This window comes from Podarcis tiliguerta (assembly GCF_965153285.1).
Source record: "Podarcis tiliguerta genome assembly, chromosome: 8".
NCBI lineage: Eukaryota > Metazoa > Chordata > Lepidosauria > Squamata > Lacertidae > Podarcis > Podarcis tiliguerta.
The window spans coordinates 51,730,478-51,749,094 of NC_139541.1; the positions used below are offsets into that span (position 1 = coordinate 51,730,478).

The following is an 18,617-nucleotide window of genomic DNA, read 5'->3' on the forward strand; positions in this document are numbered from 1 at the left end:
AAACTAGCCCACTGGGCAAAGGTAAGACTTGTATTTGTTGCTCTCCCTACTTCTCTCTCTGGCCCTGCTGATCCCTGGAAAGTTGCCCAGAATACTATATGCAAAGCTTTGGAGATCACTGATGGCAACTGACCATCAAAATCAAGCTGGCTCAGTACAGCCAGCTTATGTAGAGGCAGTAGACTTTTGAAGCTTTGAATTCTCACCCATAGAAAAAGCCAGTTCAGCTTCTGAAGAAATTATGGGAAATCGTTGAAGGGTCCCTTTCTACTTCAAGGATATAGTGTATTATAATTTATATACGATTGATTTCCTAAAGCTACCCAGTGGTGCCAGGGAAACATCAGTATAGTCTCCGCAATAGATAATACTCTTTGTGCAAAAATTCCAAGCAACTTTGGGAAATAATTTACGAAGCACTCTCCTCTTGAGAGGATCCCTCCTCCTGTGCAGTAAAATATAAATAGAAAGAGTTTCAATAAGAAGAAAAATAAGCATTCATAATAAACAATCAATGCGGTGAGGAGCTGTCTTGGGTGCTCAAATCTTGGATGGAGTGGGCATTTCGATTTTTGAAACTGAAACCAGGCTCATCCGGGTGAGTAATAAGACAATGGTAACACTGCTTTATATCCCTTGTCATTTATAATAATTTAGGCTTTGGGGAAAGCGTGGTCATATTTCACGATCCCAACAATCAATGCAGTAGAATACATTTAGTGTAAAATTGCTTCATGATTAAGAGGCCAAAGGCAACGGCTTTTGTTCAATCACTTTGGATGAAAAAGCTTTTTCCTCCCCCATTTTAAATTAAAAGGCTTGACTTGTGGCCACTTGACCAGCTAGATGTAGGACATGTCTCGGTCCTTCAGCGATCGTTTATTTCTTTTTTTGATAGCATATTAATATGTGTGCCTTTGCAAAAGTGCCCAAGATTGGAATGTACGACTTTGCTAAACGTGGGTCAAGTTGAAGATTGAGGAGCGATTGAAAATCCAAGTGTGCTCTTCCAGGTCCACAACAGGCCAGCTCGTGCTTGCTAATCATAGGCGGCTGGTTTCCAATCTTTCATGTCCCATAATTACAACTTTGAGCTAGAGATGGACCAGAGCAATGATCTATGCAGAGACACATGCACCACGTTGTGCCTTTGCCTTCAATCTAAATCAAATCTTATCTGATGCAGAGGTGATGCAGGATTCCCAGCTCCCAGTGGAAGCTGACTGGGAGGGGGCAAGGTCAAACCAGTGACATGCAGAGAGGCTGTAGGCAGCCTCCTCCTCCTCTGAGGGCGGATAATAAATTGGGCCTACAGGAGCACACTATCCATCCCCTTGCAGCAAACCTGTGTTCTCTTGCACAAGCTTGAGAACTACAGTTAAAAGGATGACTGGTGAAGAAGGGTTTCCCTGACTTGGAAAAAGTGGTATATAAATATATTAAGCTGCTTTATCATCCCTTGTATTTTCTATTTGCTCTGATTTATACAGTCCTTCTAGGACTTTTAAAAATTAATTTCCCCCTCTTGATTGCCAAGCAGCCTCAGAGCTGACAGGACATGAATAACTGTTTAATCTTTGTATGACATTCTATGGACCTCTTTGCTCCTTAATTGTACAGATGCTGTTCCTCATCACCTGCAGCCTATTCAGAGGAAGCATCTGCCTTGATCTAAGAACTTTGTTGTCAATTACTGGGGGACTCTTGCCAAGGAGAGATTCCTGCCAAATGATTTCTGAGCCTTGAGATGAACAATTGCAAATACTGACTGGATCCAGCCTTGCATGATGCACACATGCCTAGAATTGCTTTATCTGGAGCATTCAATGTGCAAATAAGGGATCTCATCCTTAACTGCTACCACAATCAACAGCATTTAAATGTGCATAACTCTGTGCAGGTTTTACCCGTTGCTGGAAATTGCAGGAGGGGAGAGTGCTCTTGTTCTCAGGTCCTGCTTGTGGGTTTCCCATTGGGCATTTGGTTGTTGGCTTCTGAAAGAACAGGATGGATGGATGCTAGACTAGATGAGCCCCTGGCCTGATTCAGCAGGGTTCTTCTCCTGTGCTTGTGTTCTCTGCACAGATGGGCAACTCCGGCTAACTTTGCACCTTTGATAACTGGAGGTGGCATTTACCGTACTTGGAGAACCACACTCTGGGCACTAACATGACTATTAATTCATGGCAGTATTTGGAGAGTTGCTCCTCGTGCTATTTATTTTATTTTTACAAAATATATATACCTATATATATTTGATACACCACCAACTCACATAAAATATCACGGCAGAGTACAATAATATATACAAGGGCAATGAAACATAAAATATCATAAAAACAACACAGAATAATCATAAAACTGAATGGCTCCTATTAGAAAGGCTGACTAGGCTTGTTGGCATAAAAAGGTCTATGAGAGATGTTGGGAAATCAGCAAGCGGCAATGCCTTCCAAATCTCTGGTGAGCAGTATTCTACAGCATGGGATCGGGGACAAATGATCTCATACACACTGTCCTTTAATGTGGATAGGGAGCTTTCTGCACCTCCATTAATTCTCCATTGTCCATTTAATGTTCTCCTCTAAATCCCAGCCTTCCCACACTTTCCCCATCCCTCAGTCTGGATTTTCTCATGCCCTCTCATTTTCAGAACATCCTTAATATGTGACAATCCAGACCAAGGGAAGGGGAAAGTGTGGGATGCGAGCGATTTGGAGGAGAATATCTGATGCATAATGAAGAATAAATAGGGGTACAGGAAGCTCACTGTCAGCCTGGGTAGCTCAGTGAGTTAGACTGTGATGCTGAGAATGCCAATGTTGCAGGGCTGCATATTCCTTACATTGCAGGGTGTTGGACTACATGGTCCTCAGGGTCCCTTCCAGCTCTACAATTCTATGATTCTATGATTAAGCAACAGTATAGATGAACCCCCAAAGCCCAACTTCTAGCTGAAGCCAGTGGGGACTCGGTAACATGGGAGAGAATTATCAGCACTCCTCTGCATTATCTCAGTGACTGAGCTGGGAAATAAGGGCTCAGGTGGTCCGTAAAGTATCATGGATCCAGGTTGTTTGGGGCTTTGTATATTAACACAAGAGCCTTGAAGTTGGCCCAGTAGCATATGGGCAGCAAGGGCAGATGTTTTAGCAGAGGTATCACATACTCTCGCCCATTTGTCCCCATCAGCTGTCTAGCCTCTGCATTCTGCACCAGCTGGAGCAGCCACCCCCTCAGTGCATTGCCACAGTCTAGTGTTGAGAATTACGTACCCAAGACCAGACCCTTGTAACTGCATTAATTAATGAGCAACAAATATTTACTTATTCATTCATTCACTTATCTCCCTCCGCACCGTTTTTAATTAAATCCACTCTTCACTCTTACATATGAATTGTTGAAAGGTACAATACGAAAAGAATCCTGCAATCAACCTGATTGTTAAAATATGACCACAGCAATTAAATGTGTGCCTATAACGAGCAATCAGGCACAGGATCAGCCATTGTGCTGGCTGGGGCTGATGTGAGTTGCAGACCAAAACATCTGGAAGACACCAGGTTAGCAAAAGGCTCTTATAGACAAATCTGCGTACAGGGGGGAGGTTCAAAAGGTATCCACATGGTGCTCAGAGAACAATCTGCACCTAAACATTGGCAAGACAAAGGAGATGGTGTTGGACTTTTGGAGGAAGTGAGGGCAGCTAGCCCTGTTGTATATTATGGGGTGTGGAGAGAGTCTCTTCCTTTAAATTCCTGGGAGTCCATCTTAGTGAAGACCTTACTTGGAAGGTCAGTACAGCCCAGGTGCTTAGGCAGGCCCAACAGAGACTTCATTTCCTTAGGGTCTTGTGAAAGAACAATGTTAGACAGCAACTGATGATTTCCTTCTATCGGTCCACGATAGAAAGTATTCTCTCATACTGTATTACAGTGTGGTACGCTGGTTTGACAGCCATGGACAGAAAGTCCCTACAGAGGGTGGTGAAGACAGCACGCAATAACGTGGGCTGTCCCCTGAGTCTGCTAGATGTTATCGCAGGAGACCATTGTCTCAGAAGAGCCAGGAACATTCTCAGGGATGACTCACACCCTGGCCAGCATCTTTTTAATCTCCTGCCCTTGGGCAGGAGATATAGAAGCATGATAAGCCGCACCAACAGGTTAAAGAACAGTTTCTACCTGTGGGCCGTGAGGCTGCTGAATGGAAGACAGCAACATTGCATTGCTGACATTGGGGTTGGTGGTCATATGACAGCACACAGAGTGTAACAATGACTGAGAGATTGGGGTGGGGTGGGGAGGGTGGCTTGTTTAATCTCACTGTAAGCAAGTGGTACAGTGACAACAAACTATTTCTATTTCTATTATGCACAATAAAATCTAAGCCTAATGCCATGTGAGAAAATGCCCAGGCCAGGTGCCACAAGCCACCAAAAGAAGAGAAGCAGCAAAGAAACACAACATTTGGATTTAAAGTGGGTGTGTTGGGAACAGCAAGTGCTTTGTTTCTGGCTGATGTCGGTGAATCGGAAAATAAATTAACTTTTGCTTAACCAGCAAGACATAAAAGGGAAAAGCAGTTCTGTAAATTTGGCAGAGATTAAACCACTTCCTTGTACAAGCTCAGCAAACCACAGCTACTGTTGTTGCTGTCTCTTGGGCAGATAATAGATGGACTTTTAAATAAAAAACCCCACATTTTCTTTATAAGGTTACTTTTAAATGGGTATCTCTCCCTTTATGTTGCTGACACAATATTTTTTGAAGTACTGTTTGTTTGTTTGTTTGTTTGATGGTGCAGGAGCTATAACTACTAAGACCTTTCTTTGGCCAGAGAGAGCCCAAGATGCTTTGCTACCCCAAGTGGCATGCTCCTCGGGGGCCCAGATCTGTTGCCCCCCCCCCCTGCTGTTTCCAGCCTGACGCCTTAGGTGACTGCCTCATTGAGCCTCATGGGCAGGTTGGCTCTGCCTGGGACTGCTGGTTAAATCCAAACCCTCCAAGTGTCCCTATTTTCCAGGGACAGTCCCGGGTTTACAGAAGCCATCCCGTTCCTGATTTGATCCCAGAATGTCCCGCTTTTCCTTAGGATGTCCCTATTTTCACTGGAGAGATGTTGGAGGGTATGGAGTTGTGTGATCCCCCCCGAGCCAGGTAGATAAGTAGCCATGCAACCTTTAGAAGACATCTGAAGGGAGCCCTGTATAGGGAAGGTTTTTTAATGCCTAATGTTTTGTTATGTTTTTATATATGTTGGAAGCAGTCCAGATCTGGAATGGGATACAGTGTGTGTGCAGGTAGTAATACTCTCCACCAACAAGCTGTTTTCCTCTGAACTCCCCTCGCCTACACAAGCTGCAATTTGTCCTAATTGGAAAAACATGCAGGTCTCTCCAGATAATAACTGCTACTGAGTGTGTTTGAGTTGCAGTTATTCTTAGACAAATAACCAGATGTTGCAAGGGTGTAAACATTCAACTGAATTATTTTTACTTCTCTTTTGATCTAAAAAGCAGGAACTGTGCGGGATCAATTTGCTCCTCATACCAGAACAAGCTCAAACTGCCCTTGTTCACTATGACAGTGCTGATTTTCTGATACTCGTCTCTAGTACCAAAACACTGTCCCGAATCACCCCCAGTTGCCTTTTTGGGGAAGAAGTTGGGTGGGTGAGGGAGATGCTTTTTAAATAATTTTCTCCACACAGGTACCTGACCAACTCCTGTGCCTCAAGATCTGCCTAGGGATCAAATGCAGATTTCCATTTCTCTCTCTCCAGCCCATGGGGCTCTCTCTAGGCTACACATCCTCCTCAGCACCAGGACACACCTGTCACCAACTCTACTTTGCACTCTCTCGTTTTTTCCCTGGCAGAGAAGAAGATAGATAGGGGTGTGTGAGTGTAGACACCAGCCTACTGCACTAAGGTAGAATTTGCATTTGTTGTTCCATCCTATTTTGTTTCTGTCCCTTCTTGCCACTGGTATGTGACCTTCAGAAGGTTACCTATAAGGGAATATGGCCCTTGGGCCAAAGAGTTCACCACCCCTGCTCTGCACTGAGTGGCAGAGCCTCTCAACTAACACTTCCAGTGATGATGCACCCTGTTTCTATGGAAATATCTCTGCTGCTCTTGTAATATTCTATAGTGATTCCTATTGAAATGAGACTCACCCTAGTTCAGGGAATAGCAAGCAATTGCAAGTTTTACAGGGACAGGAATAATTTGCTTCAGTAAGAGTTTAAGGAACTGCCTTTACAGGGCATCGAGCTGTTGGTTCATTTAGCTAAATACTATGCTGACTGACAATGGCCCTCCAAAATTTCAGGCAGCATTTCCCACGAGTCTTACCTGGAGATCCTGGGGATTGAACCTGGACCTTTCTTGCCTGCAAAACAAATGTGACATTTTGTTTGTGTTGTGCAACTGTATATATTTACAGATTGAGGAGAATGCAGCATATATATCTCGACAAAGTGACCTCCAGCCCAGCAAACCTTTTTTGGTGTTATTTTTTAAAAACAACAACAACAACATTAAAATTATTTATTTTTAAAGAATACAGCTGTAAAAAGTCAATAGGATGTACAGATAAACAAAAGAAAACTGTAACCATGACTGCGACTGAGTGAAGTACAGATGTTGTTTACATTATCTTCTTCATCTTCAATATTAAGAAATAATTATGGTGCAGTGGCAGGTGACAATTTATATCAGAAAGAAATCTGCTGTGGGGTTTACCCACTCATTCTCAAAGCGGCTGACAACACAGAAAGCAGGGATGCATCTCAAAATCAACCATCACAAGAACATTTTTTTAAATAACATAACGAAACAGCAACATAATCGCAAATGTAACAACATATAAAAACCCCAAAATTTCAGCACTATAAATACAACATCACACCTCCTGGCCATTGCAAAAATGACAACGAAGCGTGACAGTTCCCCCTTGGTTGAGCAGGAAACTCTTAATCTCAGGGTCGTGGGTTTGAGCCCCACGTTGGGCAAAAGATTCCTGCATTGCGGGGGGTTGGACTAGATGACCCTCGTGGTCCCTTCTAGCTCTACACTTCTATGACCTAAAAACACCCCACCCATCATCGTATTTGGTACTGAGAAAAGCCCTGGCAAGCAGTGGCACCTGGGCCGTTTCTCTCCTCCCCAGAGAAGAACCAGCCTACTTGCTCCAGAGGGGCTAGAAACATAAAGAGGGCGCAGCGCCCCCTCCCCGATGGCCAAAGAGTTCCCCGTCGCCAGGAGCAACCAAACCCCACCCTTTGCCCCGCCCCTTCCTGGTTTCCCTTTTTTTAGTGGCTGACAAGGGCAGCGGTGGTCACATGACAGACCGAGTCCGACGAAGCAACATGGCTGCGTCCGAGGGGTAAGAAAGAGGCGCTGCTCCTGCTGCTGTTGCTTGGCAGGCTGCGGAGCAAAGCTGGCAGACAGCACCGACGGCTGGCCGGAGGCAGAGGGTGGCTGGCTGGCTTGCAAGATTCCTTGCAGGAGCTGGAGGGAGGAATAAGCAGCACTCTCTTTGCCTCCTGCGGGAGATTCCTTCTTTGAAATGCTGCTGCGAAGCGTGTATACGTGTTCCAGATTCCCTCCGGTTTACGCCCCCTCTGCGACCTCCCCTACGAGTTAGTGGGAATGGGGTGTCTCCTGACGTGCACGTCGCCCGTGGCTGCGGGTGCACGGGTAGCCAATGCCACGGCTCCCCTGGCTTTCTCTATTCTCCTCGCCCCATCTCTCTATCCATATAGGCAGCAAGCGTGGCTGAGTGAGGTTTAGGCTGTGTATATGGCATACGTTTAAAGCACACAGACCCATTGGAGAGTTGCAGTTTCTGCCACCCTTAACTACAGTTTCCGGCAATCCTGGGTTGGGATAGAATGCGCTTTAAATGTGTGCTTGCAGCTGTAGGCTCTTCTGTGAAAGCCCTTGTGAAGTTTATAGTATTCTATGCAATGCTCTTGTTCTATTCCCTTTTCCATCTGTTTATAACCTTACTATGGGCAGCTTTGCACTGACCTTTCATTGCTTTCACTTCAGAAGTTAGTATGGATAATGCACAGGAATGTCAAAAGGGGTGGAGGGGAGCCAAAGGTCAGTGCTGGTTTGTGTGCAAAAGGTCCTAGGTTCAATGCCCTGCATCTCCAGGTGTGGTTGGGAAAGATCCCTGCCTAAAAGTCTTGGAGAGCTGTTGCTAGTTCCTTATGAGGATATGTGGGTGTCCTTATTTTGATGTTAACAGTTTGAACTGGACTTTAGTACAGTACTTCTTTTCAGACTCAGTATTTGTATCAATGGGCATAATCTGCAGTTGTATTTATTTCTTGGGGAGACGTTGGGTGTGGCTTTTCCAAGTATTTGTGTGTGAGAGAGAGTTCTTTTTTGTTTTAACCACCGCTCCCAGGCCTAAAAATATGATGTGTGGCTGTCCCAAACGGTCAATGTTGCTAAATGTGTTTGAGTTCCAGCTATTCTGTAACAGCAACAAGATCTCTAGGTTAAATTCAGTGGTAGAAATTTGCATGCAGAAAATACCATGTTCAGTCCCTAGCATCTTCAGGTAGGGCTGAGAGAGATCTTGTCTGAAATCCTGGAGCTCCATAACTGGCCAGTGTAGATAGTACAGAGCTAAATGGACTAATGGTCTGACTCTGAATAAAGGATCTTCCTATGTTCTCGTTCTAGGGAAGTTTTTTTTAAGGGACTCTCAGCCGGAATTGATTTGGGTGATTAAGCAAGTCCAATGTACAGTAGGAAGAGAAGATTGTAACAAAGAGAAACTCACAAAGTGATCCATGGGATGAAAACTGGTCTCCACATGTGAGGTGCAGTGTATTCCATATAGCTGTGGAATAGGGATGCGTTTTAAAATTAAGGGATCTGCCTGGCCATGGTTTCTGCCAGGCTTGTCTTTGGCCAAGGTTGGCACACCCATTTCCCTTTCTGCTGTACTTTCCCTGAATCCTGCTGACCTGGGGCACATCTGCAAGGTTCCTCCTGACCCATCGACTGAAGCAGGGGTGGACTCACAACTCCAGTCAGCCCCAGAGTCCAAGAACATCTGTAGGGCCACAGGTTATCCATCCCTGCCTTGAAGGAAGATATTGGTGACCCAATGCAGCTCCTCTTGATTCTAGGATTGGCTCTCTTGTGTTTGCTTGATGCACACACATCCCAGTGTATCAGCAGAACTAACATTGTCCTTCTAGGCTCAGATGGAACAGCTTTCCCCAGTGTGGTGTCCTCCATGTTTCAGATTGCAACTCCCATCAGCAGTCAGCATGTCTGTGCTAGTTGGGCCTGATAGGAATTAAAGTCCAAAATATCTGGAGGGCATCAGGTTGGGGAAGGCTGAGGGAGAGTAGTAGTAATAATAATAATAATAATAATAATAATAATAATAATAATAATTTATTATTTGTACCCCGCCCATCTGGCTGGGTTTCCCCAGCCACTCTGGGCGGCTTCCATAGAAACCAAAAAACACTAAAATATCATACATTAAAAACTTCCCTGAACAGGGCTGCCTTAAGATGTCTTCTGAATGTCAGGTAGTTGTTTATCGTTTTGACATCTGATGGGAGGGCGTTCCACAGGGCAGGGGCCACTACTGAGAAGGCCCTCTGCCTGGTTCCCTGTAGCTTTGCTTCTCGCAATGAGGGAACCGCCAGAAGGCCCTCGGTGCTGGACCTCAGCGTCCGGGCAGAACGATGGGGGTGGAGACGCTCCTTCAGGTATACTGGGCCGAGGCCGTTTAGGGCTTTAAAGGTCAACACCAGCACTTTGAATTGTGCTCGGAAACATACGTAAGGCATATGCAGGCATATCTCTTGGGCTGTGAGTGATTTTTGAATTGCAGCAACAGTGTTTCAGTGTAAACAATTGCTTTCTGCTTCCATTTCACTTCCCCCATTTAATAAAAAAAATGGTTGCTTTCCTACCCCAAGCATTTTTTCAAAGCAACTGTTGGACTCTCTAAATCCTATTAAAAATCAGTCATGCTTCCTTTGTGCTTCATCGCGGGTGCCACAGATCTATTCATTACTGCTGTAATGTTAAACCTCATACTGTAAAAAATGACCTTGTCAGTCTTAAGGCTTTTGATTAAGGGAATCTGAGTTTTGTCCATACAAAACTTGGATTTTTGATGAAGACGATCAAAGTCCTGACCTTGTTATTTTTCAGTAGGTTTGCAAAGCATGTCACCAGAAGAGTGCATGAAGCTCACATTGTGGGATTTGCGAAGTGTTTGGCAAAGAGACTTGAGAGAGCTGAATAGATTTCTGGTAGAAGAGCATGCTGCCTCCTACTGTGCCCCACAGATCTTGGGATGTGAAGCTTGGAGGAAACTGTAACTGGGTTTAATATGCTCATCCATTCATTGTGTAGTATTCCTTTTCTCCATTGCAATTGCAGTGGCATGAAAAGAGGGACCTGCTTTGGTGTGATCAGGACTTTGTTAAAGTTTAAGCATTCCTCTTGGCATTAATATAGCACCTCCTGAATTGATCAAAGTATTGCACATAATGATCTTAACCCATAAGAGAGGTCAGAATCTTCCTGTTGAGGATGTGGGTGGGGAAAAGGTCAAGGAGTGAGCTGCACATAGCTTTGTGTGTGTTTATTTATTTCCTAAAATTTATGCACTGCTTGATTGTAAAAACAACCGCAAAGTGGTTTACAAAGAAATCTACAAACTACCTAGTTCCTGCTAATTATGTACCATGAAATCTGTGTTTTTTTACCCAAGGATGGAGCACCCCTGCCCCCCATAAAAAGAGAGGAGAAGGGATTTTCCTCTAGGTGTCAGAAACAGTTTATTGCAGGCCCAACATATTTCAGAAAATTCGCAATTCAGTGATACAGTTTAAGGAATCCCAGTCCCAAAACAAATGAAAGTAACCATGTGGGTGGTCAATGCCAAGCAAAGAGAGCTAGCAACACAGGGTTTGGGCACCAGCGACTTTCCCTCCAAGTCCACTGCTGCTCAAATGGGAGTGAGAAGTGAGAGATCACCATTAATCGTATCCTGGTTTTCTTTCTGGAAGTTTGTATCAGAAGGTTTGCTTTTCCATAAGGCACACTGTGCCCCAGGACACGCCTTCCCTTATACCTTGAAGGGAGTAGAGATCAAAGAACAGGATTATATGCTGGTTGTGTTCACATGTAACACTAACTCATGGTTTTTCAACCATGGTTTATTCAACAAACCACAAACCATGTTACAGAGGAGCAAATAGTTTATGACTTGTTTCTTGAAAACTTGTTCTATATCCCACTTTCTCTTACCTGGTGTCTCTATAGCATGATGATGGTGATGATTTATTTATAGCTCGCTCATCTGGCTGGGTTTCCCCAGCCGCTCTGGCTTCCAACCGAATATTAAAAACAATACCTCATCAAACATTAAAAACTTCCCTAAACAGGACCGCCTTCAGTTGTCTTTTCAAAGTAAAATAGTTGCTTACTGCCTTGACATCTGCTGGGGTGGCTCAACAAGGCTGTTGAGTTCAGACATAATACAAAACCTTAGTTAAATCAATCCATGGTTTGTAAGCCAACAAGAAACCATGGTTGCACATAATAGTTATTCTGCTGGGCTGGGATTGGACATTCAGACTAACCACAGTTTAGTGTCATGTGCAAATCCAGGCTGTTGTAAGAATACGGTTGGGGTGTAAGGTTTCAGGAGCTGCATTGCTTCACGGATGCATTGCACAACCTGCATGTCTTTCTGGCTTACTTCTTGGGCTTTTCCTGTTCTCCTGGCTTACAGTCATAACTGTGAAAGGAGACGTAAGTTCCAGACAAAGAGAGATCCCCCCTCCACTGTTTAGATCTACTTGGCAGAGGCACTTCCAGCCCAATTTTTCACTTCCCACCCTTTGAAATAGGCTTGCCAACATTTCCTAATGCCCTTGTTCCTGTGACTTTCTCAGCAGACCAGCACACAGAAAATAAGGAGAGGAATATTTTCTTGCCTCCCTATTTTTCATAGGCTTAACCTACACAAAGCTTAAGATCATGCTGGTCTTAAAGGCGAAAGGTCAGGGCTAGGGTTTTTTGTGTGTGAAGTTGCTTATTTGCTTCAGGCAGTTGCTGTATCTTTCCGCTGCTGTTTGTTCCCAAGGAGGGTCGGTTGAAATCCTCTTCAAAGTAGAGCCCTCTTCTTCTGTCCCTTTACATTTTTATCTTGCCTTTCCTCTGCAATGTTCACGGCTGCAGTTGTAACTGGGGTGAGGGTAGGGGGACGTGAGCCCCTTTTGATGTTGCTGGACTCCTGCTCCCAGCACACCCGGCAGCCAGCATGCCCAGTGGTCCAGGGGGTTGATGGGAGCTGTAGTTCATCATTGCTCTCTGTTTCCAACTTGCGCTGCCTTTGGTGGATAACAGAGTTCGCTTTCCAAAGACTAGGTCAGGTGTTGTTGTTTCTCTTGCATTGCTAATGCAAAGATTATATATATATATATATATATATATATATATATCCCTTCTTTTTATAAGCTGGTTCACCTGTTTGGGGATGAGGGAGAATGGCACATTCAGACTCTTAAATTCAACACAAGATTTGAGAGAAATGATATGAGAGGCCAGCCCCAATGGATTTGCTTGGTCGTCCTTCTGCTGTTGTGTAGCGAAGCCTTGTTCTTGGGGAAGGTTGAATAAAATTGGTCTTCTCTTTTGGTGATTTAAAATCTGTTACTTCGGTGAACTTTCCCATGTTGCAGTTCATGTATTTCCAGAGCAAGAATGCATGCTAACCGGTTTCTCTAAACATAACAAAAATGTAATTATGCTGAATCTCTAAACAAGTTAGGAACACCATCTGAAGCCTGTGGTCATGCAGCCTGCTCCAGAATTATATCTGCTTGGAGACCAGAGGCAGATATATTTATGGTCCTTTCTCAACACAGATCAAGGTACTAAATAGAATTACTTCCTTGGAGAGTCACTGATGGAAGAGCTGCCACTTCCAAAGCCCTTCTGGGCTCACACTGGCCAGGGCAGATGGTGGGGACGTGGCTTTTTACATTCTCTGCCAACCCCTTTTCTTTTCTGGTTCGACTACCTTATCATTGGGAGGGAGGCACATCCAACTCCATGGTTGGCATAACCCACCTCTCCAGCAAGGATTGCTTGCTTAAACGCAAGCCCTTCTTTCTGCATTGCAGGGGGTTGGATTAGATGACCCTTTGTAAAGGTAAAGGTAAAGGTACCCCTGCCCTTACGGGCCAGTCGTGTCCAACTCTAGGGTTGTGCGCCCATCTCACTTAAGAGGCCGGGGGCCAGCGCTGTCCGGAGACACTTCCGGGTCACGTGGCCAGCGTGACAAGCTGCATCTGGCGAGCCAGCGCAGCACACGGAAACGCCGTTTACCTTCCCGCTAGTAAGCGGTCCCTATTTATCTACTTGCACCCGGGGGTGCTTTCGAACTGCTAGGTTGACAGGCGCTGGGACCGAGCAACGGGAGCGCACCCTGCCGTGGGGATTCGACCTGACGATCGGCAAGTCCTAGGCGCTGAGGTTTTACCCACAGCGCCACCCGCGTCCCTGTAGGCTTTAATACCCTTTGAGTCTCTTCCAATGCTACAATTCTCTGATTTGAAAGTAATCCCCAGCAAAGGTACTGGAGGACTTCAGTGTAAAACATGCGCAGAGGGCCGAGCCCTTTCTAAGAGCAAGGTGCTCATGATTTTATGGCAATTTATTTAAAAGGCAACAGTGTTTAACTTGGGGTGGCAAGCACCCGAGAGGTAAAAAGTCTATGCCTTTTTAGATGGCAGTGAGAGCTATTTTTTGCTTTCAAACTGAACACGCTACAGAGTTCTGAGAGTGAGGAGGTTGTGAGAAAACAAAAGATTGCTCAGCTGGGCGCAGTGGGTTTCTGTGGTGAGCCACAGGGTGGCAATTCCTAGGCAGACTTGCTAATCCATGAACAAATATAAGTTGATTCCATTTGATAAGTTACTGGGCTTCTTAGGGCAACAAAACTCTGGTATCTTTGCTCCAGTGGGAGGACAGGCCCAACCATGATCCTTGGTCTAGTAGCAAGCAACAATAAGCATATATGTATGACTTACCATATTTTTCCATGTATAACACGCCCCCGTGTTAAATACAATTCCACAAAACTGAGGAAATGGGGGAAAATTGCCACGTGTTGTTCAGCTTTTGCGGGGGGGGGGGATTGACCAGACTTGTTCAGCTTTTTTTGGGGGGGGGGTGTATTCACGAAGCCACCAATCGTCAGCCCGCTCACCACCAGCAGCCAACAATCACACGCCCTATTGCCTCAGCAGCCAATCGCCAGGAGACATTGTTGCAGCCACCAATCACCCTCCCAAACGCCGATGACAATCTCCTGCTCGCGGCAGCCACCAATCCCCCGTCCCATCTCAGCACTATCTGTGTATAGGACGACACCCAATTTTTAGCACTTTCTTTTAATTAAAAAACCTCGTCTTGTACACGGAAAAATATGGTAACTGTGGCATTTATCATGTTTTATCATGATTAACTTCAAAAGTCAGAGATTTCCCCCATTGCTGCTCCTGTAAATAGAAATGTAGCCTTTAACTCAGGGGGTCAGCAACCTTTTTCAGCTGTGGGCCAGTCCACCGTCCCTCAGAGCATGTGGTGGACCGGAATATATTTTGAAGAAAAAAATGAACGAATTCCTGTGACCTATAAATAACCCAGAGATGCATTTTAAATAAAAGAACACATTCTACTCATGTAAAAACACCAGGCAGGCCCCACAAATAACCCAGAGATGCATTTTAAATAAAAGGACACATTCTACTCATGTAAAAACATGCTGTTCCCAGACCATCCACCGGCTGGATTGAGAAGCTGATTGGGCTGGATCTGGCCCATGGGCCTACCCCTGCTTTAACTCCATGGCCCAGATCAGAGGGAACACTCTGTCTTCAAAACCCCATGTCCTGTTCAAGTGGGATAAGAACTGATAAGAGAATTGTGGTTTAAGAGCTCCATGCAACGTTTGATCAGCAATCCTGGCTAGAGAAAGCCTTTAACCCACAGTTTCCTGGGTTGGATGTCATGGGAAAACTTGATTTAACAAATCAGGATGCCCCTTTTCAAGCTGAAGGTGAGGAGGAAGGAAAATAAGTTAGCAACGTTTGAGCTTTTCCTTTTCCTTACTCCAACAAGCCACAGTTTATTGGAGCAGCAGCAGTGTTATGTCTGAATTGGGTCAAATGTGTGTGTTATGGCCTTGTAACTTCTTAAAAATTCTGTAAGCCACAAGTGGTTCCCCTCCCCCCAACATGCTTGAACTCTGACTAGGTTGACTTTTATTAGAAGGAGAAATGATAGAATTGTAGAGTTGGTTTGGAATCCCTCAAGGGCCATTAGTCCAACCCCTCTGCAATGCAGGAATCACAGCTAAAGACTTCCCAACAGATTCTGAAGCTGCTAGTCCTGCATTATAGGGGTTGGACTAGATGATCCTCTGTGTCCCTCCCAACTCTCTATATAAATAGTAGAGTTTGTCTCCCCTGCTACTTAGTGGTTTATATGCAACCAGTCCTGGCAAGACGGTCACTGTCTGGCTCTCCCAGGGATTCTACAGGGGCAACTCTTGCCAGATGACATTTCATTGCTCAACCATGCTTGCCTTAACAAGTCATAAATAGATGTGGTTGCCACCTAATCATGGGAAGGGCAGGAAGGTGATAGAACAGGATCTTTGCTTTCTTAGATGAATTCTTGAGAATTTGCCTTAGGTTTGGGATGGGCAGCTGGAACGGAATCTGTCTACCCCCCTCTCCCTCCACGGCCCCTTGATCTTGAGAACCTCCTCTGCAACCACAGTCCCTTCTATGTTCCTGTGAGCAAAAACCCTTCCCAGTGTGGATGGCGAGAGGTGTTGGCAGTGCACTTCCCTGGTTATGTAATACAGCCATTCACTCCGCAGAAGCTGAGGCAGGGTGGGAAGGTGGCAATGTGTGGACCTTGCTTGCTTGGAGGATAGGTTTTGCAAGGACTTTTCTTGCTGTCCACACCAGGGAGGAAAGAGATGCCACAGAGTCCTTTGGCTTGAATCCCGGGACAAGTAAGAACCAACGTTGCTGGCCTTTTAGCAAAAATAAGCTACCAACTAGGGCTTTAGAACAGGGCAGGGGCTAACCTTCTTACAGTCTGAGGGCCAAATTAGGAGTCAGCCACCCTTCCGAGGGCCACACATTAACAGTGGTTGTGGTGAACACACTTACGTGCATGTGTGTATACAGGTGTTTACATTCACCACAGTCACTCAACACACATGCAGACACCGCACTCTCTGTCTGTGTCTCACTCACACAGATGCAGTCGCACACACAGCTCTCCCTCATGCGCACACCATTTTTGCGCACTGAAGAAGTTTGACCTTTGGCTTTCGCGAATTGTCTCCAGGTGTTACAGATTAAAAGTTCCTTTATGCTGCGTTGGCTGCAGGAATTGTGCATTTTGGACTTTTGATGCTGAAACCACGCTGAAGTTTGCTCTTTGCCGGCTACGAAGCAAAGGTTACCTTTTTTTGCACGTTTTCCGTTTTCTGAGAAAGCCATATAATAATTAATACATGAGGGAACATTTCACTGAGCACGCTCAGGTTAATGCAGGTTGATAGAAAATATATATCTACATCTTAGCAACAGCTGAGCATAGTAACAGCTTGTGGCTGAAGGCATAACCACTATGTTTGTTCCTTATTTTTTACTCTTGAGTTGCTGGAGGGGCCCATTCCATGTAACTCAGCTAAAATAAGTTGAACCTGAGAATGTGAGATGTTTGTTGGCTGCTGCTAAAGTTGATCATTACTGATCTGTCGGTGGGAGTAGGACCGTGTGGGCAATTGGGAGTTTGCTTTCATGGATCCATCCTTTACTCTTCCACCAAGTGGGCGTAATTCTTATTCTCTAGAGGCCTGCTCCAGGCGTGCACACAGCCAACAGCTAGCAAAAGCAGAATACATTATGCAGAAATGAATGTGCAAACTTGATTTTTGCCTCTGGGAAAACAATGGAACAAAAGCACAGAAATAAGGTTCCAGATGTTGAGGGCAGCATCTGTGTAGCACAATCCGCCCGTCAATAAGCGAAGAGGCGATGAGATGGAATGGAATTGGAAGTGCAGCTCAAGTCAGATGTAGTACGTGGAATCATAGAGTTGTAGAGTTGGAAGAGACCCAAGGAGTCCTCTAGTCCCGCCGCCTGCCATGCAGGAATGTGTGTGTCACCTTCTGATGTGAGTGCCTTTGAGATGCTTACAGGCCACTTAATTAATCTAACATATTGTTTTAATTAGAGCCACAGGTGGCAATTCATGCCCAGGATGAGATTTTGCCATCTGGGTATAAGGCCAACTCGGGAATTGAAATGACTGTGGTGGGAACTGGGCAGGACACATGCATTCCTGTTTACTTTCTTGGTGGCTTCCAGTGCCATGGTATCTTTCTGGAGTGACTGGCCAGTGTGGGACTTGGACACCCTGTTTTGCCATGGACTGTTCTATCTGGTTGGTCGGTCGCTAACGGTGGTGCACGATGGGCCTACTGGGTCCTGTTAAGGTTTCGTCTCCTTCGTTGTGCTGCTTAACATCTGCTGGGGGAGGTCATCAAGGGTTTTGGGATTGGGTGCCATCAGAGTGCTGATGACTCCCGACTGGAATTGTAGTCCAAAACACCTGGAAGGCCCCAGGTTAGGGGAGGGCTGCTCTTGTTGCAGAAGCTAATGTTTCCTTCCTCTTTCCAGGCCGTCTTTTTGGCTGGGGAATGAAACCTTGAAGGTTCCAGCAGCGCTCTTTGCCCTGAACAGAACTCGCTTGTGCGAGCGGCTGAGATCAAACAAGGATGTGCCAAAGAAATCCATTGTCCTCCTGCAAGGCGGGGAGCAGACCAACAGATACTGCACTGACACAGGCGTTGTGTTTCGCCAGGTAAGATTTAGCATGAACAAACAACAGACTTATCTCTTTTAGTTCAGATCTCAGCCCCTTTTATTAGTTGCTGGCTATCAGCCCCGAGTACTCACTGGAAGGACAGATCCTGAAGCTGAGGCTCCAATACTTTGGTCACCTCATGAGAAGAGAAGACTCCGTGGAAAAGACCCTGATGTTGGGAAAGATGGAGGGCACAAGGAGAAGGGGACGACAGAGGACGAGATGGTTGGATAGTGTTCTCGAAGCTACCAGCATGAGTTTGACCAAACTGCGGGAGGCAGCGGAAGACAGGAGTGCCTGGCGTGCTCTGGTCCATGGGGTCACGAAGAGTCGGACACGACTAAACGAATAAACAACAACAACACCACTGTCTACCAGTGGAAAAACACACACATCGCATACCTATAATTTGTTGTTGTTGATTTATTTATTTATATCTCACCTTTTCTGCAGTCTGGGACTCAAGCTGGCTTACCCAAATAAAATAGAAAAAGCTAAAAACCTAGGAAGGGCAATCATGAAAATGTAATTAGACTTGAATAGAATTAAAATTTAAAAGATCAAGTAAAAACACAGACAACAATAATAAAAACATCATAGCACCAGGCCTTTCTTCAAAAACAGTCAGTTTCCAAAGGCTCTGCCTCAGGTCC

General features: G+C 45.2%; 1 protein-coding gene across 1 annotated transcript in view; it reads left to right on the plus strand.

Moving 5' to 3' along the window:
* The first annotated feature begins 7,323 nt into the window (after nucleotides 1-7,323).
* Nucleotides 7,324-18,617, plus strand: part of PEPD (peptidase D) — a 126,342-nt gene continuing 115,048 nt past the window's right edge. The window contains exons 1-2 of the mRNA XM_083452921.1: nucleotides 7,324-7,390; nucleotides 17,778-17,961. Of these exons, the coding sequence (XP_083309047.1) occupies nucleotides 7,347-7,390; nucleotides 17,778-17,961 (228 nt within the window). The 5' untranslated portion in view covers nucleotides 7,324-7,346. The remainder of the gene's footprint in view (nucleotides 7,391-17,777; nucleotides 17,962-18,617) is intronic.